Source organism: Sciurus carolinensis, chromosome 13, assembly GCF_902686445.1.
Source record: "Sciurus carolinensis chromosome 13, mSciCar1.2, whole genome shotgun sequence".
Classification (NCBI taxonomy): domain Eukaryota; kingdom Metazoa; phylum Chordata; class Mammalia; order Rodentia; family Sciuridae; genus Sciurus; species Sciurus carolinensis.
The window spans coordinates 5,521,531-5,541,799 of record NC_062225.1 but is presented as its reverse complement, the minus strand read 5'-3'; the positions used below and the strand labels follow the sequence as shown (position 1 = coordinate 5,541,799).

The following is a 20,269-nucleotide window of genomic DNA, read 5'->3' as shown; positions in this document are numbered from 1 at the left end:
TTCCGGAAGATTGACTGAGCCTCTCCCAGGAAAGGTGCCTAGGAGTGGTGCAGATGAGAGCGATTGGGATTTGGTGTTGGGTGGAGATGGTGCGTGTTCAGGGATGGTTAGGAGGAAGAACCCACAGCCCTGGATGACTCTCCTCTGCCTTCCAAGCCCTTGACCATCCAGCCAAACCACTAGCAACTACATGTGAACCAAAACCAATCCCTATCTAAGGCCATGTCTCTCTCTCTAGACAGCCACATATAGTGCTCAAAGTTTATCTGGGAGGATTATTCTTCACCACCGACCCTCGGAGTCATTCTGCAGCTGATAACTTTTGGGTGTTACAAGTATATTGTGCAGACCCATCCACAGTCAGCCTTGAGTTTTCTCTTCCTCAGGACTGACCCCAAGAACATCCCTGGAAGCCACAGGCGTGGATTGAGGGAGAGGAACGAACACAACAGGATTTGGTGTCAAAGGAGTCTGAGATACCTGCTCTTAGGACTTTACTGTACCTCCCACCCCAACCAGAGCTGTTTATTATCTCCCATTTCCACTTGATGACAGATTTCTGCTGCACATGGCCATCTTTATGATAAGGTGGGTCTGACAACACCCAGATTGTTTTGGGAAGCTCAAGTCAGATGATCACCTGATGTCCCATGTTTTGATGTTCAGTCTCCAGCAAAGCCAAGCAGCAAGCCAGCTGTCTCTTCATAGGAGAGTTGTTATGTGCAGGAGTGGGTATAGATTAGCTCTAAAATCCCAGAGGTCTGGACTCTGATGATTCTCCTATGGGTGCTTTCTTGAGTTTCCATATTGCAGCTCTATTAGCTTATTAGCTATTAATTGACATCATCTAGTTGCAACTGCATGAGAAGCCTGAACAGGAGTCATCTAGGTGGACACGGTCGACTTCCAGTGCGATGAGATGAGATAATGTTCAATGATTGTTGTGCAGCATCGACTGAATAGACCAATAGAACAACCTCCTCGCTGGTTTCCCTGCATCCACGTTAGTCACCTCCAATCAGGTGTCCGTGTTTCTGTCAGGGTGGGATTTCCAAAACACTAATCTGACATAATACCCGTGTTATGGCTTGAATATGGTTGATCCCCCTGAATCTCATTTGGAAACTTGCCATGGCTGCAGTCTTGGGAGGTGGGGTCTTAAGAAACGAGGTCACTAAGAGGGATCGTCATGGCACTGGTTTAGTTACCATGAGAGTGGGTTGTTATAAGCTCAGCCCCTCTTGCTTGCCTCTCTTCTGCGTGTGCCTGTTTATCCTTTTGAATTCTGCCATGTTATGAAACGGCAAGAGGCCCTCATGAGGTAGGGCTGCCCAGTCTTGCACTTCCCAGCCTCCAGAACCATAAGCCTAAACAAACTTTCTTTATAAATTACCCTGTCTCTGGTGTTGTGTTATAGCAACAGAAAACAGACTAAGACAACTGGTAGCTTCCTGCTACCCACAGGCTGAGGGCAAAACCTGTGGGTCTCATCCCACCCACTGTTCTGCCCTGCTGACCTCTCCCTTTCCACTGGCATTAGTACCCAGTGTTCTGGGTTTTGGCCCCCTCGGTGCAGCCCCAAGCCCCAGGCAGTGCTGTCTGTCTCCCTACAGTGCCTCACCTGCTCTCCTCCTCATCCTTCAGGCTCCCTCAAATGCTCCCCTGGGGAGCTCCTGACCTCACATGCCCTGCCCAGAGGTCTCATCTCATTGCCTTGACATTGGTTGTAAATTTATACTGTTTTGTATGATTCACTTTATTAATGTCTCCAAGGAAGTATAGGCTCCATTGGGGAAGGGTTTGCAAATATTCTGCTCTTCTGTCACCCCTCTGTCATCCCTCCCTGGTACCTATTGTAGAAAAAATGAACAAGTGAAGTAATGGGCAGGGGGCGGGCGGGTGGTGGACCCTGGAGTGCAGATGCCTCCCGCCCCCACGTGCCTGCTTCTTGCTGCTTTCTGCGGTTGCGCAGGAGCAAGGAGGTGGGGAAGGAAGCAGGTCCGAGACCAGCGTCTCTTCCCCCAGGGCCCCACTTGGCCTGCCCGGGAGAAACGTGCACCTGGGGCTGGGAGAGTTTGTCAACAAAGGGAGGAATTTGAAAACTTTACAATCTTGGTTTTCTGTCGGGAACTAACTGATGACCTGTTCTGTGGGGTCTTATTTTTAATTTCTGGATGTTTTACTGTATTGGTGATTAAAAAAAAAAAAAAAAAAAACAACTGGAAAGCAGTGCTGCCTGGCCTCCTTGTCGTGCCTGGTGGGACACAGCCAGAAGGGCTTGGGAGAGGGAAGTGGCAGGCGGAGGGGCAGGCTGGCGTCGCAGGAGCCTGCTCAGGCCAGGGCGCCCCACAGTGCAGAGAGCCCACCAGAGGAGATGGTTCCAAGAGACCGACCTGGGCAGCCTGGACCTGGCCCCATGACCTGGCACCCTTGGGGCCTGTGGCCTCGCCTCACCTGGGAACCCTGCCCAGGCTTCCTGGCCAACTGCAGTGGCCTCTGTCCTTCTGAACTTCAGCAGCATTTACTGACCCCTCCCCTACCCCACAGGCCAGCTCTGGGGACCAGGCGTGAATTCTGTGGCTCCAGCTGGGGAGCCGCTCAGTCTGGTGGGATTGGATGCTCTGGCCACTCCCCCAGGCCCTCCTGGAGCCTGGGAACCACGTTCGCCTCTCCAAGCTGAGCTTGACCAACTGCAAGTGCTAACGTCCAGTTCCTGCTGGCCTAAGGGAGGGGGCCAGGGCACTTTCAGGGTTCCTGTAAGTGACAAGGAGAGATTGGAGGGGAGTCGCTTAAGGTACGCTTTGATTTTGAGCTTCAGGACCCGCGTCCCTCTGTCTCCGGGTCTTGCCTTCTGTCTTCACCCTTAGCCAGGACCCCACTCTGACCTGAGTCTCGTGGCTCCTGGACGTGAGGAAAAGCACCCAGGACTCCCACAGCCTCTGCTTCAGAGGGAGTTTCCCAGCATTCCTGGCAAAGGGCGCCCTGGCCTCCGTGACTTAATTGATCATGGTGACCTGGGGAAGTGCCCCGTCAGGTGACGTTCCTCACTGCCTACGGTGCCCAGGGACCAAGGCGAGAGAGGAATTCCTAAAGCCCTCTATTGAAAGGGGAGCAGAGGGCCACCTCAGGCAGAGGGACCCTGCTCCTCAGTGTGAGAACTAGAAAGCCTGGTGGTCCGTTTTCAGAATACAGTTTTAGCCGTAAGCAGAAAGTTGGGCTGGGGAAATGGCTCAGTGGGGAGAGTGCTTGCCTGGAGTGCACAAGGCCCTGGGTTCGATCCCCAGCACCGCCAAAAACAGAAACAAAACAAAAACGGTAAACTTGGGATCCAGTGGTAAGATCCAGCTGTAGCCAGCCACCTACAGTCCTTCCCTTCACAGGCCCCCAATTTCAGATTAGCCAGTCGTGTGGGCCATGGCAGAGCAAGGGGATAGCAAGGCATGCGTGCTGGCGAAGCGGGCCTTGCCGAGGAGTGTGGAGCACGGCCGGCCGGTGTTTCTGCCAACAGTGGGCGGACGGTGCTCAACGCAGGCTGAGCGAACTGATTGGAGGGGACCCTGTGTGCAGCTCAGAGTGTGGGGACAGAGGCAGTGTAGCTGGGCCCTGTGTTGACAGGCAGCCAGATCCTGCTGAGGAACAGGACAAACAGTTGCCCAGCAGTGGCCAGCCAGCCAGCAGGGGGTGGACGGACCACTGATGGGCGCCACCACCCAGGAGAGGCCTGTCCTCAGGGGCCTGCTCGGGAAGAGCCTGACTGTCCCCTGGGCCCGGACCTTCTGTCAGGCCCGCTCCAGCACAGGGCTCTTTCCCACCACCGCCTGCCCAGCGCTGCCCAAGGCCTGAGTCCATCTCCCCCTCCCGATGTAGACGGTGGTGACGGCGGGGGCAGGAGACTCTCCCCGCTCACCCTCATCTTGGCCCCACTCAGCTGGTACTTCTGGCCGTGCTGGCTCTGGTCCAAGGTCACAGGCACTGTCCCCTCACTCCTCCAGTCTCTGAACCCTGCAGACCTCACTGCAGTCCCTGCACAGCAGCTGGTTTGGGTGAATCCAGGCAATTGAAACTCACCCGTGTGTACCCAGCAATGTCCTCTTTGGGGACAGCTGGCCTTTGGTACTCCCCTAATCTGAAGGGTTGGGCCCAGTGGGTGAGGGTGCTGGGAGGGCTGGTGCCTGCTCTGGGCTGTCAGTGGGCTTGGGGGCTTATCTGGGATGGAAAAGGCTGATGGGCATAAAGAATAAGGACGCCCACACTGTCCAGGACCAAGGAGGTCCTCCGCAGGAGGTCTCCGTGGAGTGTGGCCCCTGGGTGGCGGGCAGCAGGGGCTCCCCGGCATCTGGGCAGCCCTGCTTCCTCCCGAGGAGCCCCCGCAGCCCCTGGCTTGGAGCCGGTTTGCTGTGGTTTTCATGGTCCTTCACATCATTCCCTGGCAAACTTGGTCTCCCATCCTGTGCCCACAGTAACTTCCGGTATTGCTGGGTCACTGCCTCCATCCCGCTCTTTCCCTCTGTGTCCCGAGACTTGAATTTCCCCACCAGAGAGGGTAGCAGGCTCACTGTGGTCTCAGGTGCAGCCCCTGCCTGGTGTCCAGCAGGTGCCCAGTCAGCACAGACTGGGGCCTCCCTTGGTTTAGTGCTGGGACCTGGGAGCTCGGAAGGGGCGGGGAGGGGACTGTGCCATGTTCTGCCTGGCGTGGAGGGAGCAGGAGCCCATAAGAAGCAGACATGCAGCTACCAGATGCTCAGGGAGGGAAAGAACTCTGCAGCCTTATGAGCCTCCTGGGCCACCGTGAACTTGAAGGACAGCTGGTGTTCCTGACCGCTCCAGGCCACCAGATAAAGGTCAGCACAGCGGGGTCTGAGGCTGCAGAATGATCACCTGCACGAGGGAGGGGTGGTCATTTTCAAGTTCAGTTCTATGAGAACAGTGCCCTCGGCTGTTTGAAACCCAGAGTCCAGGGGTGCTCTTTCCCACGGGGTCCCTGACACACCACCAGGGCCCACGAGGACCTGTGCAGTCTCAGTGGGGTTCTTGTGCTCTCTTCAGGACTTGGAAAGGCCCGGCTGGTTGTGTGTGAGGAGTTGTGTGTCCTACTCATGCGTATGAGCGGTCAGGTGTGTCCAGTTTAATGAAACTGAGGACAGTCACTGTGTCCCCTCTCCCCAGCACCCAGCCTGGTGTACTCTGATGCACTTGTTGATTGTTTGGGGGAAGCAGGTGGAGGACAAGGAGAAATAGGGACAAGTAGCTTCCCTTCCACGCAGCCTCCTGGGACACCGACTGCAGGGCAAGGCAGAGGTGTGTGGCACAGCTGCCACCTGGTGGTCACTAGGGGACACAGCACTTCAACTGCAGGCACGTGGAGGCCAGAAGCCTGGGATCCTCTCCGTTGCAGACCGGCCACTTCTCTGGGACACTGTGCCCAGGGCAGCACTGGGGAAGGGCGTGGGACCTCAGTGTCCCCATCCTGTGCTGTCAAGGTAGCAAGAGGCCCACGGATGGGCTGTGGGGAGGGTGAAGGAGGCCGGCCACGCCCACCGGATGCTCAGCACTTCCTGGGCCCTCTGAGGCTGGTGGCCCTGGCCATGCAGGGGTGGCAGCAGGACGGTGGGTGTGTGGATGGCAAGCTGCCCGCTGTGGCCTGACTGGCATCGACTGCCCCTCCATAGCTGGCTGGTCCCTGTAGGGGCTTTGGAAGAACCGTGGAAACTGAGGACTGTCACAGACTTATTTCCAAGACCTGGAGACGCCTCTGAAATGTCTGTCCTTCCTCCGCTGGCTTACTGAGGGGAGCCGCCCTTCTCTAGGAAGGGAGAAGCACACAGAAACCTCAGAGGGTGGGAGGGCAGGTTGCTCACTGACTCGGAGGCCAGCTTGCGTTATCGCACCAGCTCTGCCAGAGGGAAGGAGACCGAGGCTCAGTCAGGTAAACTGATCCGCTCAGGATAACCCAGAGGGCTCTAGAATGGAAGCAAGGGCCCTATGCCCTAGATGTGGCGTGGCATGTGCTGAGGAATTTCCCCCATGTGTTATCAGGAACTTAGTTCTTACATATCCTCAGGCGGGTGGGGGACAGGGGTCCCTCTACAGCCCCGCCCCCACCACCCGGGCATCCCTCACCCACTTCCAGCCTGCACTTCCTTGTTGGTGCGAGGGGGCAGCAGCATCCTGGCCCCATAGCTGATTGGACCAGCCCTGACACCTGTCCCAAGGACAGCCAATCCATGGTCCCGCCGGCAAGAGGGAAAGCCACGCCCAGCAGGACGGGCAGTCAGGGTCCTGGGGAGGGGGGGTCAGTGGAGTGCACCCTCCAGAGAGAAAGAGGATCATGTGGAGCAGGAAGACTGCGCAGGACATCAGAGCGGCCGAGACAGAGAGCAGACAAGTTTCACAGAAGCAGCGCTTGGAGGAGAAAATGTCCGGGACCCAGGTGGCCCAGCTCCTCCGTGGGAGCTGAATCTGGTACCTGAACCTGTGCTCATGTAGCCCTGGTTCTGTAACGCACCCTCTGTACATGTGTCTGTCACACAGCTGAGGAAACTGAGGCACAGAGAGACTGTGCATCCAGCCCAGGGTCACACAGCGGGTGCATGGTGAACTGGGGTTTGAGTTCCAGCAGACTGGCCTCAGGGCCACCACCCTTGATGACTATGTCACAGGGTGCTTGTGAACTACTGGCAGCCCTGTGCTCTCAGGGCTGATGCAGGGTCCCCTAGAGCTGCCCCACGGTCCTCATTCTAGTCCTTCTTTCCAGATGGACCATTTACAAGGGTCCAAGCCCACCTGCCGCACCCTGCCCGTGGCCCGTGTTCCAGCTGGGTACTCAGCCACCGCTGGGTGTTTCGCCCTGGGCAGGAGGGAGTCCCCTCCTCTGTGTTCTGTTTGCAGTGTATAAATGAGACCAGAGACAGCCTGTGTCTGTCACAGATATTATGTCCACATCCCATCCGTCACTCTGAACCTACCCCCATCCTGCTTGCTGCTTTGGGGTCAGCCAGAGCTGAGTCACCATTCCGTCCTCACTGGGGACAAGGCTGGGTCAAGGCAGCCTACACCAGTGCCTGACCCCAGGGCTATGAGTGCCACGTGCCCAGGGACCCTTGGTCAGTAAGGGTCCCTACCAGTCCTGATTTGATCGTAAGTGCGTGTGTGGGGGGTGTTTTTCATGCTTTCTCTGCATCTAATAAAATGATCATGAAGATTTTTTTCCTGATTTGTTATTCCAGTATCTACTTATGTGTCAAAACCGCCCCCAAAGGTAGTAGCTTCTAACAACAGCAGGGACATTGATTTGGCCATCGATCTGCCGTGGGGGCCTGGCTCAGCCTCCTCTCTCCCCTGCAGGCTCATTTCTTTCCTGTCCCCTGGCGGAACCCTCAGAGTTTACACTCCAGAAAATAAACACCAGGAAAGGAAGGTGTCTCCGGGCTCCTGCTCCCTTCTGCCCTGTGAACTGCACCCTCCAGCCACGGGGACACCCAGAACTGACGGATTTGGAACCGGGAAAGAACACTCAGGGGACAAAGCACACTTGGCACCTCAAGAAGTTACTCTGGGGGCTGGGGCGGGGCTCAGTGATAGAGCGCTCGCCCAGCACGCCTGAGGCCCTGGGTTCGATCCTCAGCACCACATAAAAATAAAAAAAATAAAGGTACTGTGTCCACCTAAATACATATGTATATAAAGTCATGCTGCTCTGCCGGCTTCACGTGTAGCCTCCTGCTGGAGGGTCCCCAGGGCCACCGTGGACACCCGTCTCTTCCAGACTCGACCTTGGCCATGTCACACGGGGAACTTGGGAGCTTCAGGGTGTTTCCCCCTAAGCCAGCTGCCAGCATTCGTCAGCACAGCCTGCACGTGACTAAAAGTAGCAGAAACGGGGGCCCAGAGCCAAGTTCAGAGTCGAGATAAAGCCAGCGAGAGTCCCTCTCCTTTCTCAAGTTTATTTTATTAAAATATATGGGACAGAATATGGGTGGGCGCTGGGAACAGGGACCACCAGGCCGCGCCCGAGGAGACGCTTCTGCCATGCAGACATGCCGCGGCCTGTGTCCCAGCGTGGGAGACAGAGCCCTCCCAGCCATACGGGCAGCCATGAGGCGAGGGCGTGAGGGCCCGTGGCCACCCTCTCCCGTGGCCTCGGCCCCTACAAGCGCAGCAACACCAGCTAGAAGGGCCCGGCCGGGGAACGGGGAGGGAATCCCTGAGCCAGGGAAGCGGATGCCCTCCTGGAGGGGAGGGGACCCCCCAGTCAGACTGGAGATGGGGTGTCAGTGCAATTCTGAGGGGGCAGCCCACCTGCACGTGGGTGCCAAGGGCTCCCAAGCCTCGGTCGTCTCACCTTTCCTCCGAGGTCCCCACTCACCCTGGGGCCAGCCTCCTGGGATACCCAGGGACTCCTGGAGCCAGGCCTGAGCAGAGGGCGCAGCAGCCGTTGGATGGAATGTATTGTGAGGGAACGTCCCCTGGAGGGCCTGTGTGCCTGGGACAGGGTCCCCTCAGGGGGCCTGGCAGGTGGGGCAGCCCCTCTCTCTTTCTGAAGGTTCTGTTGACGTGCCACGGGCTCCTTGGTGCTCACGACTGGCTCCAGCCTCCTGACACGGGCCTCCATCCCCAGGGCAGAGCCCAGCCAAGCAGGTCCCTGGGTTTGTGCTTTTGAATGTTGGTGATCTGGGCTGGGAATGGGCTTCAGGACCCCGGGGGCTCGGAGGCACGAGGGGACCCCTGAGCTTATCCCCAGGGCTGCCCTCATCCAGGCTGTGGGACCCAGAGCTCAGCGTCCTTGGCTCCCCTGGGGTGGCCGAGCCACAGGTGCTTGTGCTTTGTGTACAGGGTTGGGGTGAGGGTGGCCACAGAGACCCGGAGGGCGCTCAGCCCGGCAGGGGCCGCAGGAGAGGAGGGAAGTCCTTGCCCGCCTCTCCCAGCATGCCCGCTCCCTGGTTGCCAGTCCCGGAGCCCTGTGGCTGCCCCCAGGAGCTGAGAGGACCTTGGGGAGAAGAGCCTGGTGCCAGGAGGACTGGGGCACCCACTGCGTTCCCACACAGACAGGAATGGGGTCAGGGGAGGCTCCTCCTGCCTGGCGCGGGGGACAGACAGTCCCCTCTGACACTCCAAGAGGCAAGCCCGGTGAGAGCCCCCGCTGCTTCCCAGAAGGGAGGAGAGTGGAGACAGGCCCCTCCCGCCCAAGCTGGCCTCACAGTGGGTGGCCTGCACAGCCCAGCTCCTCCAGGTGGGCGGAGCGACAGGGTCCCAGGACCCTAGGGAAGCACTTCTAGGAAGCAGAGGCTCTGACCCCTGGCCATCTCTTCCCTGGTTAGGCCCCCCACCCCCAGCTGGTCCTGCCAGGGTCCTGCAGCAAGGCTTCCTGGGAGGCAGGTCCTTGGGCGAGGAGTAGCTGGGGAGGCCAGAGGAGCCCTGGGGCCAGGCCCCTGGGAGGCGAGGTTGGGGGAGGGCTCAGGGACTCACGGGGGGCTCTGCTCTGGAGACCATGCTGTCCCCCCACCCTGGGCTCTTAACCCCCTTCCAGGTAGTGGCCAGAGGAAGTGGCCTCACCCCACAGGCCCAGGACACAGGTTGGTGGGGGCTGGGCCCCTCCTGCCAGCTCCGAGGAACTCTGTGTGTGTGTGTGTGTGTGTGTGTGTGTGTGTGTGTGTGTGTGTGTGTCTCAGGAGCACACTGCTCACTTTTTGCAAATATATTACAAAAAAGTTTGTCACGGAGGCTGCTCCTGGCAGGATTGAGGTTTCTTGGGGGAGGAGTGGCAACGGCCACCCAGGGTTCCCACCACACGCCCTAGATGACGTTCTCGAACAGCTGCATGGAGCTCATGATGTTCTCATCCTGCGCAGAGAGAGCAGTGACCCGGTCAGGCACGGGTGCACGGGGTGGGGCCGAGGGGAGGGGTCCAGGCCCCACCACCCAGGTGGCTTCAAGCCAGCGAGTCTGTCTTGCTGGGCGACGCGGGTGCTGAGGAGCAGAGAGGGCTGCCGAGACCCCTGCCATCCAGGCACAGCCTGTCGGCAGCCCTCAGGCCTGGCTGCAGGTGGGCCTGGTCACCGACCCACAGAGACATCCCTGGCTACCCGTCCTGAACAGGCTGGCGGCGGAGAAGCCAGCTGCTCTGGGAGAGAGGCGGTGTGAGGCTGGTGGGGCCCAGCGTCCTGCCCCGAGGGTGCTCTGGCTGCAGTGTTGGGGAGGCTCTGGGTACATTCCCAGTGTGACCCTGTCCCAAGGGTCACTGGGCTGCTCACCCTCCTGCTGGCCACATCGGCCCACTGTGATTCCAGGTGCGAGGAGGGCAGGGCTAAGGGAGGGTCTTCACAGGTGGGTGTGGGCTGGCAGGAGCAGGCGGGGGATGGGGAGGGCCCTGGGATGCCCACGGCATCCTCCCTGGTCCCCAGCCGTGGCAGGCCCAGCATGTGGGTGAGGCGAGGGCCTGGGTGGCCCACCTCCTCCTGGCACCCAGTCCCCAGCACCACCTACCTTCTGGCAGGTCTCCAGGAACTCGTCGATGGTCACTACTCCATCTTGGTTCCGGTCCATTTTCTGAAACCCAAGTTATATCCCAGGTGAGTCTGTCCCCGACCAGGGACGGTCCTTGACCCCAGCCTGAGGGATCTGTGGTGGGCAGGTGGTGAGCTCCCTCATCCCAGTGTGTTCCTCTACCCCTGCCCTGGGCATGTCACGTGGTCCTCCCCGGCCACCTCCCACCCCCGGGCTGACCTGCCTGGCGCCCGGCACTCCTGCTCAGCAGCTTCCCAAAGGGCCACCTGGCTTCTGCCTCCGGTTCTCCCCTGCTCGTCTGAGCCTCACCTCCCTGGGAGGCACCCAGGGCAGCTGGAGTGATGGGCGCAGGATGGCGAGGGTCTCAAGCCCTGGGCTCCTTCTGCTGTGTGGGCCCCAAGGCCGCCCGTCTCCCAGGCCCTCGGGAGCTGCTGGAAGTGCTGCCACCAGGCACCAGAGCGTGGTGGGCATGTCAGCTGCCCCATCACCCACGGGCCCCAGCCTGCCTGAGGGGGTTCAGTGGGGTCGCATGTCAGAACTGTGACCACCAGCCAACTGGGGAGCCAGGCTGGACCTCCGGGGGAGTGGGAAGGCCCAGCGGGGGCAAGTGGGCCCCCCAAGGCTGGCCGGGGGGCAAGCTGGGCCCCTTCAGCTGGGCTCCCTCCCCAGTGCCAGGTCGGCGCGGCTCACCTGGAAGAACCGCTCCACGTGCTCCAGGGGCGCGTCTTCCCGCAGGATGGGGTAGGTGTGGCGGCCCATCATGTCATAGATGGACTTCATGATGGCCAGCATCTCCTGGGAGCGGGGGACAGAAGGGCTGGCGTGAGCCCGTTGGGGCACCTGGAGGCTTCCAGGGCCTCAGAAGAGGGGGCTGTTTCAAAGGACAGGTGCCACCTCTAGGGGGTGGTGAATGAGCAGGAGAGGCCCTGAGAGCCACAGAGAGAGAAGGGCGCAACCTCTGTGGTCACCCAGCACCGGCTTCTGACTCTCTGCGAGGCTGGAGAGAGGTGTCATTTGCCATTTCAGATTAAAAAAAAAAGCTTGGACCTGTTTGCATTTCTGCCTTAAGGGACCACACCGACCGTCTCTCTTGGGAGAGGCCGAGGCCAGGTCCCCTTATGTCCCTCCTGACCCTCTCTGTAGCATAGATGACCAAGAACACTCATTGGGCTGGATCAAGATGTGCGGTGGAAACCGCACTCTGTGCCCAGGTGTCCAGGACCGGGCGGGGGACAGGAGGACTGCCCCCTGAGAGCCACCAGGACAGTGGCAGCAGCAGAATGGGCGGAGAGAGCTGTCCAGCGGGGCGTGGTGAGGGGACAAGGGTGCAGGCCGGCCGTACCTCCTTGGTGATGTAGCCGTCCTTGTTAATGTCATAGAGATTGAAGGCCCACTTGAGCTTCTCATGCACCGTCCCTCGCAGCAGGATGGAGAGTCCGACCACGAAGTCCTGCGGAGGAGACGGAGGCGCAGGAGTGACACCCCAACCCCGTTCACTGGGCGGCTCTCCGGCAGGGCGGGTCTCCGTGCAAGCGGGGCTGACGGCCCCCATCTCCGCTGGCAGAGAGCGCGTGCGCCTTGCTGGCCAGGCCTGTGCCCCACCCAGTGCTGCCATGACTGACGAGACACACGGTTTTCCTGTGCAAAGCCAACTCGTTATGGCAGCCGGTGGAGGACACGTCCTGTCCCCACCTTCTGAAGTCTGGGCTCCATGGCTCCTCCGGGGCCGCTCAAAAGAAAGGGACTGTCCCTGGGGAGTGGGGGTGGGGGATGACCAGCCGCGGAGGGACAGGGCAGTGCCAGAGGACTTAGTTCCCCCTGAAATGTCAGATTTTCTGGATCTGAGAAAGCCTGTTCTGCAAGAGGAAAAAACTAAGGGGGACAGAGGAAAAGAATCTGGAAGGCCAAAATGATCACAGGAGAAAAAATTTAACAAAAGCCACCAGAGTCAGAAATTAGAAATCTTGTATCCCTAAAACAAGAACAGGATACTACTGAACAAAAAGAGGTAACATTGGAAACAAGAAGGAGCTCTTGGGAATTAAACATAAGAAAGCAAGATGACAGACTTAGGAGGAGGCGGGAAGAGCCAGTGGGAGCTTCCACAAAGAGCTGGAAAACAGAAGGGAGGACTGTGCAGGTCCCCTCCAATGGCAGGCCTGCAGGGGTTCCAGGGAGAACCAGAGTGTCATGGAGCTGGGGCCTCTGGAGAAACTGAGGCACCACGAAGACCCACTCTTCAAACCCCGAGTCTTGTGACCAAGTCAGAAGGATTCCAGACATGTCACACAGAGTAATAGGCATGAGTTTACTGAAGGGATAGGAAGAGGGAAAGGGAACACTCTCAAGGGAGAGGGTGGATCCTCTTGTAGGGACATCTGTAGACAGATGTGAATGTTGGGAACGTGAGGTTGGGAGTATTCCACACACTGGCCCATGGCGCAACCTCCATATGGTCTCTTTTCCAAGAAGCAGTTAACCTGCAGCCTCGCCTGGCCTCAGTGGACAGGCTAGGTCACATTCTCAGCAAACCCCCTGTTCCCTGCAGGAGAAATGCAGGCCCAAGATAATGCTGATCAGAGGAACCCAAGTTACCCTGAAGGAGGAGTATTTTTGGGACCAGATCCTGAAACTCTGGAAGATAAGGACAGTTCCTCCTAACCATAAGATCTATAAGAACGTATGGTTAAGAATCCAGTAGAACCGGTCAGCATGGGCCAAGGTGACCTAGAGTTGCCATAACAGTGGGGACTCGAAAGTCTGATGTCACCCTACTCTCAGTCAAAAGTCAAGAGGTGGCCCTTGGTGGGACTCTCTGGAAACTTCTCTGGGATCCCCAATAAAACTGAAGTGCAGGAGAGGCACATTGTCCCTGTCCTCTCTGACAGGACCCACTCTCTCCCTTGAGAGTGTCCCCTTTCCCTTCTCCTGTACCTTCAGTAGACTCATGCCTGTCACTCTGAGTGACAGGTCTGGAATCTGTCTGACTCTTGGTTGCAAGAGTCAGGGTTTGAAGAGGGGGTCTCCTCAGTGCCTCAGTTTCTCTGAAGGTCCCAGCTTTGTAACAAGAGGGAAGAGGGCAGCAGGTCCGAGATCGGGAAAGAAGAGTGGCCACGAGGGAGTCTGTGGGTGACTCATGTCGCTGGGTGAAGCAGCCTGCTGGAGAGTGGGGGGTGGTGTGCCTGTCCCAGGAAGGGCCGACGGCTCGTCCCCCACAGAGGACCAAGACACACCTGAACCAGAGGGTCAGGAGGGGCCATCCAGGCACAGCGCGGCTGATGACGGCCTTTCCCAGCGCATACCTCCTGCGGTCCCGCGGACTCTGCCGGGGGAGGCCACGGCGTGGGGTCCTGCTTGGCCCCCATGCTTCTCGGGTGGGTCCTGGGGGTGCCAGCACCACCCTTTCCCATGGCCAGCTTCTAACAACCGAGAAATGTGCCAAGCCGTGCCCCTTAGCACTTGATACAGAGGTGACGATGTCCCTAGCCAGGCCCCGATGGGCCTCATCTGCAAGGGGAACACACAGAACCCCCAGTGTGGCCAGCCCAGGTCGGCGTGCTTGGCTGTTCTAAGACTCTGGCCACATGGCACCGTGTCTTGTGTGGCTGTCACCAATTGTAACTCCTTGCTCTTGTCACCAACACCCAGGAGCTTGTCCTAGCAGGGCCCCTGCTCTGCCGCTGTCCCAGAGGCCATGTCCAGGGAGGTGCAGGGCTCCCACGGTGGTCCCGCAGTCCTAGGTCTCCAGGCAAGGCCCCAGGGTACACAAAGGGCACCTTGCAGAGCCCAGGGCAGGTGCTTGGCAGACAGCAGGGGCTGAGGGTGACTTGAGGTGGCCAGCTGCCCCCACCAACAACACTCATCATGGCCAGGGATGCCCAGCCTGGCTGATGGCCTGCAAAGCAGTTTACTGTGTGTGGGGGGGGTGGTAACAGAGAGGTGCCCACGCCCTCCAGGCACGTGCTGGCCAGTACTCTCCAAAGGCACAGCTCAGCCAAGGCCGCGTCCAACCTCGCTGCCTGTCTGCATCCTGGGTGCTGAGACGCACCCACGTCAAGAGCTGTTCTGAACACGTCAGACCTCTCCGGCATGAGGAACCGGCGGAGTTAAAGGACCGGATGACGCGGAGCACTGGGGACGCGTTCACTGGGGAGGGCGGCCTCCATGCCGCGGAGGCCCACCCAGGCTCCCTCCTGCTGGGACTGGAGCAGGTGCCAGACCCCAGGCGGGCAGGGGACTGTCTGAGGTTCGCTGGCTCTGCAGTTTCTTTCCTTTTTTGGATCTCACTTTGGTGAGGGGAGGGAGTTACGATATTTCATTATCCCAGTAAACTGTCAGGAGTGCGTGCCTCGTCTCCAAGCACCCTCAGAGGATTGGGGTCACCCTAAGTACTGATAGACTGACTCGATTTCCATTTTAAGGGTGCATGGAAGGTTCTGGAAGCCTGGAAGTAAGGAGGGCTGTGTGTTCACTGGATCCGATCCTGCAGCCCCTGCCTGGAAGGATCCTTCTCTGCCTCTGGGATCCCAACCTGTTGTGTGCCAAGGACAGGCTGTGAGGGACACGGGAGGCGAGCGCTGATGTCAGGAGGCCCCTGGAGGGATCCATGTGAAGCCAGGGGAATTCGTTTCACTTGCAGAGATGTTCAGGGAACATTCGAGAAGATATCGGGAAGGACGGCCTTCTGAGAAGTGGCCAGCAGGGCGGCTTCCGCACCTGCTCCAGCTCATCGACAGACCCCTTCCCACAAAGACCCACCACCGACTACCTCCAAGGACCCGCAGAGCTCCCTGGGGGGAGCATGACCATGACCTTCCTGAGCATCCCCCATGCAGAAGGGCCCTGCTAAAATGTTCCGCCATCTCATTTCCAAACAAACAAAAACCTGTGCTGCAAAGCCCGGGGCTGTGGCTCTGGGCCCCCTTCCTCTGCTCGTCCTCCCGAGGTCCAGCTGCCTCTGAGAGGCCACACGGGAAACCGGCCACAGAGGGGGGCGGGAGGAAGGCCAGGAACCCCCCACTCACTCCTTCTGCGGGTGACTTTCCCTGCGTGCTGTGGCATTGGTGTTTTGGGTGACACTGAAAGCAAGCAGGAGCGCTGTGGGGGACTGTGGTCACTGAGCAAGGCCCAGGCCGGGGGCTGCCCCCGCCCGGGCGTCCCCTGTGTCCGCGTGTGGCCAGCACACAGTGTAAAAATAAACCGGGTGGTGTTACGACCGGTTAGCATCACCCCGGCGCGGGGCCTGCAGAGCGAGCTTTTCCGCAGGGCTGGCGCCCGCGGCCCCCAGCGCTGCAGATCGATCGCTGCTCTCCTGGCAGTGAGGCTGGCCTCTCCGAAGAGGTCTCAGTGTTTCGCCTGCAGCTATTTTTAGGGGCTCAGGCTCCACAGATGGGGCCTCTCTCAACCGATCCCCAGCCAGGCTGGGAGGAGCCCCCGGCAGAGCAGCCAAGGCCCCGGGGGAACCCTGGGCCTCGCTCCCTGCTTCCAGCTGGGAGGGTGGCCTGCGGCCCACTGGGGCTGTTCTCTGGACGTCTCTGGCCTGCTCACACAGTGGCCAGGAGCATGACATCCCACGCCTGTCACCAGGACGCTGTTAAACCTCCTCCCTTTAAAGCCCACGTTCACACTGCCAGCTCCCGTCGGGAGCAGCACCCTTGGAGGGCAGAGCTGGCAGCCGGCTCCTGGAAGGAGGAGAAGACTCAGGGGACCTGGACGGCAAGGTCCAGCCCCCTGGCCCTCTCCATGGGTGGCAGGGGTCGCAGGCACCTACCTCGAAGCGGATGGCCCCGTTCCCGTCGGCATCGAAGGCGTTGAACAGAAAATGCGCGTAGGTGGTGGCATCTGGGGACAGCAAGGGCGAGGCTGGGTGGGGACATCGGCTGCCTGCAGCCCACCCCCACCCTGGCCACCCCACCAGGGGGTCCCAGCTCTGCCTGGGGCAAGAGTTCCTCAAAAGGGACAGAGGCAGCACCAGGCCTCGGGAAGGCCAGCAGCGGTCCCCTCCCTGAGCAAAGGTGGGAGGGGCTCTGGAGCAGCCCCGCCCACCTGGCCGGGGACTCACCTCCCTGAGGGAAGAACTGGGAGTAGATGAGTTTGAAGGTGTCCTCGTCCACCAGGCCCGTGGGACACTCCTGCAATGGGAATCACCCCGCTCGCAGTGCCGGACACACCCGCGCCGGACAAGCCCTGCACCAGGCTGGACCTCGCAGCGCCTGGCCTCACCCTCCCCTGGCGGGGCTGGCTCCCCTGTGCCAGGAGCACAGTGGCCTTCACAGTGCCCACCCTGGGGCCTGCCCAAGCCCCCAGGCTGCTGTCCACAACACCTGAGCTCCGTGGACGCCCCTGCAGTACTTCTGTGCTCTGCAGAAGTTTCTAGGAGGTTCCCTGGGCCGGGGTCCCTTCACTTGGGCTGGGCGGGGCAGCCAGGCTCCAGGGCCTGTCGGGGGCACAGGGCCTCTCCCGCACACAGGGGACACTCACGTTCTTGAAGCCCCGGTAGAGTGACTGCAGCTCCTTCTTGGTGAACTTGGTCTGGGCCTGCAGCTGGTCCAGCCCCTCTGGCTGGTGGCGCACTGTGGACAGCTCCAGCTCACTGTCACTGCTATCTGGAAGGGACACAGACCCAGGAGGGAGAGACATGTGGTGTGGGCAGGTGCCAGTGCAGGAGCTGAAATGGGGGTTGAGGGACTCTCCTTGCATGACTACCACCTAGGTTACACAGGCTGTGCACTGAACAAATGGTGGGACTGTGATTGAAAGGCATGCTCGGTGAGTTGTGCCCAATGGTTTCCCTGCTCCCTGACAGACTGGGTCCCCACCTGCCTCACCTCAGGGTGCCTACCCTCTCAGGGTGCCTACCCTCACACAGTGGGATGGAGTGGGAGCTGTCTTGTCCTAGAGAGGCACTGATAAGGGGAGACCGGAGGAAAAAGAGCAGAGTAGGCAAGAGGGACCCTGGGCCTTCGAGAGGCCCTCCTTAGACCATCCCTTCCTGGAGGCTCTCCCCGCTTGCCCAGGAGTGGGGGTGCTCCTCAGGCCCGCTGCAACTCACATGCTGCAGTCTGGCCACATCTGCCACAGGCTGTTATTCCTATTTGGGGAGGGGGTCAGCTCTCCAGACCACAGGACAGGGACCAGACCTTTTCATTAAAAAGAAGACAAAACAGGGACAATGGCTACCGTGGTGGGGAGAGGGAACTCCAGGCAGTCTTTACTATTCGTGGTTCCTTCCTTCCTTCCTTCCTTCCTTCCTTCCTTTTTCTTTTTTTACAGCTTCCTGATTTCTTTTGGTATGGCAACGCTTTCACAATAAATAAAGCCGTGAACAAGAGCGCATCCAGGGCCCACGCCTTGCTGGGCATCGGTTCACCCTGGGAACGTCACTGCACTGCCTTGGGAGGGACAGCCCGAGGCAAAGCACCGGCTTCCCCGCGCAGGTGCAGACCGGGAGCCCAGGATGGTCCGCAGAGCCCGCGCCTGCTGCGCCCTGCAGGGGGCGCTCTTCAGGGGCTTTCCGCCCCGTTGGACCAGGGCCTGATGCCTGGCTGTGCTGGGCCGGGTGCAGACCTGCTCCATGCTGCGCCGCCCAGGCTCGCGTCCAGCCTCCACAGCAACTATTTCCCGTCTTCCTTCTCTTCAGGTTTCCCTGCCTCCTCCCCGCCTTTACCCTCAGGCTGCCTCCTACTTCACCAAGGAAGCAGAAACCACAAGAAATTCCCCAAGTTCCCACCAGCACCCCTGCCCGCTGCCTGCACGGGGCCCAGACCCTGCTTTCCCTCCTCTGTCTCTGGTGAAGGCAAACCTTCTGCCTGGGAAGGGGCTCGGCTCCTCGGACCCACTCAGTCGCGTGGCTCCAGAATTCTCCCCACTTCCTGACCGCTTTCCCTCCGCCATTTGGATCCTTTCCCCCCTCAGATGGGCATGTCTTCAGACTGGATCAGAAACCAAAATCCAGCTCTCTGCTATCTACAAAAAGGATCCCCTTCATAGGAAGACGCAGACGGGTTCAGAGACCAAGTGGGAAAAGAGAGAAAGCCGGGCATTTCCTAATGATACCAGAAGACAGAATAATCTGAAATAGAGTAGTTATCACCCAGTAACAGAGCGCTAAAATACATGCAGCAAAAAAATTCAGAGCTGAAAGCAGAAACAGATCACCCAAAACCATAGCTGCAGACTTTAACATCCTTTTTTCAACAAATGGCACAAGTAAAGATATGAAAGATTTAGAAGCTATTATCAACCAATTTGGCCTAATTGGTATTTATAGAATAAATGTAGAATACACATTTTTTAAGTGCACATTTCTGTGGTCACCAAGCTACATCAGGTGCAGGGAAATAAAACAGACTCTGACCACAATGGCAATAAGTTAAGTTCAACACAAGATATTTAGAATGTCTCAAATATTTGGAAATTAAAAAATGTACTTCTAACTAACTCAGAGGCCAGAGAAGAAAAACCGCGAGGTGAACTTTGAATTGAAGGACCATGGAAACACAACGTGTCAAAATTTGCTGGGTGAAGTTAAAGCTGTGCTTCAGGAAACTGTGTAGTTTTATATTCCTTTACTGGAAAAAAGACAGGTATAAAACCAGTAACAAGGCTTCTAGAGCTAAGCTTTAAAATCTAGAGAAAGCAGAGCAAAGTAAATTCAAAGTAAGTAGAACAAAGAGCACAATGAAAATAAGGTTAGAAAACAATGAAAAAGAAAACACACTGAAAGGAAAACCAATCAAGGCATCGAGAAACTCAGTAGGCAAGTCACAGACGCCAGATCATAAAGGACTCATTTCCAGAATATGTAATGAACTTCCTCCATTTTCTTAATAGGCAGAAGACAAGGAACTTCACAAAAGAAGATATATAAGGTCCAATCAACTCAAGAAAAGTGCTTGACAGTGTTGATCAAAGAAATAAAATAATCCAATTCAAAATGCAGAAGCCAGGTGCCCACCTGTAATCCCAGAAGCTCGGGAGGCTGAGGCAGGAGGATCGAGAGTTCAAAGCCACCCTCAGCAAAAGCGAGGCACTAAGCAACTCGGTTAGACCCTATCTCTAAATAAAATACAAAATAGGCCTGGGGATGTGGCTCAGTGGTCCAGGGTCTCTGAGTTCAATCCCTGGTACCAAAAAACAAACAAACAAACAAACAAACAAACAAAAACCCCAAAACCAAAACAAAACAAAACACAAAACAAACAAACAAAACATCCACAATGCAAAAATGCCCAGTCACCTGCATCAACCTCGACCTACTTGCACGAGGTAAGCAAAGATAAAGTGAAGATATTTGTCTACAAAAGACTTGTACAAGAAAATGGGTAACAGCTTTGTTCTTTTTTATATCTTGCCTTAATTTTACTTTTTGACGGTTCTGGGAATTGGACCCTGCTGATCCACGGCCCTAGTCATTTCTAGTTTTATGTTGAGATGGGGTCTCATGAAGTGGCCGGGGCTGACCTGAGCTGGCACCCTCCTGCCTCAGCCTCCTACCAGCTGGGATTAGGAGCAGGGCCACTGACCTGATTTCATAGTCCCCAGCTGGAAGTGACCAATCGACAGGGGCCTGGAAATGGGGCACATTATTATAATGGAAATGCTGTTCTCCACCTTAGAAAAAGCGAACCCCTGATACGTGTCACAACGTGGATGCCCCAGGAGAAACAGCAGGGGTCAGAGTTTCCACGGCCTGCTCCAGGTGGGCGCAGGCCCAGCCAGGCGGCCAGTGGCCCTGAGAGGGACCAGGCGGGAGTGGGGAGCACGC

The 20,269-nt window shown here is 58.1% G+C and overlaps 1 protein-coding gene across 9 annotated transcripts in view; it reads right to left on the bottom strand.

Moving 5' to 3' along the window:
- Positions 1-7,968: 7,968 nt before the first annotated feature.
- Kcnip3 (potassium voltage-gated channel interacting protein 3) overlaps positions 7,969-20,269 on the bottom strand; it is a 74,882-nt gene continuing 62,581 nt past the window's right edge. For 3 of the 9 annotated variants that reach the window (XM_047523471.1, XM_047523469.1, XM_047523472.1), the window contains 7 exons: positions 16,984-17,108; positions 16,565-16,634; positions 16,274-16,344; positions 11,846-11,953; positions 11,194-11,298; positions 10,483-10,545; positions 7,969-9,840 (listed from right to left, as the gene is read on the bottom strand). In XM_047523471.1, the coding sequence (XP_047379427.1) occupies positions 9,793-9,840; positions 10,483-10,545; positions 11,194-11,298; positions 11,846-11,953; positions 16,274-16,344; positions 16,565-16,634; positions 16,984-17,108 (590 nt within the window). In that variant the 3' untranslated portion in view covers positions 7,969-9,792. Of the gene's footprint in view, positions 9,841-9,870; positions 10,546-10,722; positions 11,010-11,193; positions 11,299-11,845; positions 11,954-16,273; positions 16,345-16,564; positions 16,635-16,983; positions 17,109-20,269 lie in introns of those variants that run through there. The other 6 variants (XM_047523467.1, XM_047523466.1, XM_047523468.1 and 3 more) reach the window with 4 other exon arrangements.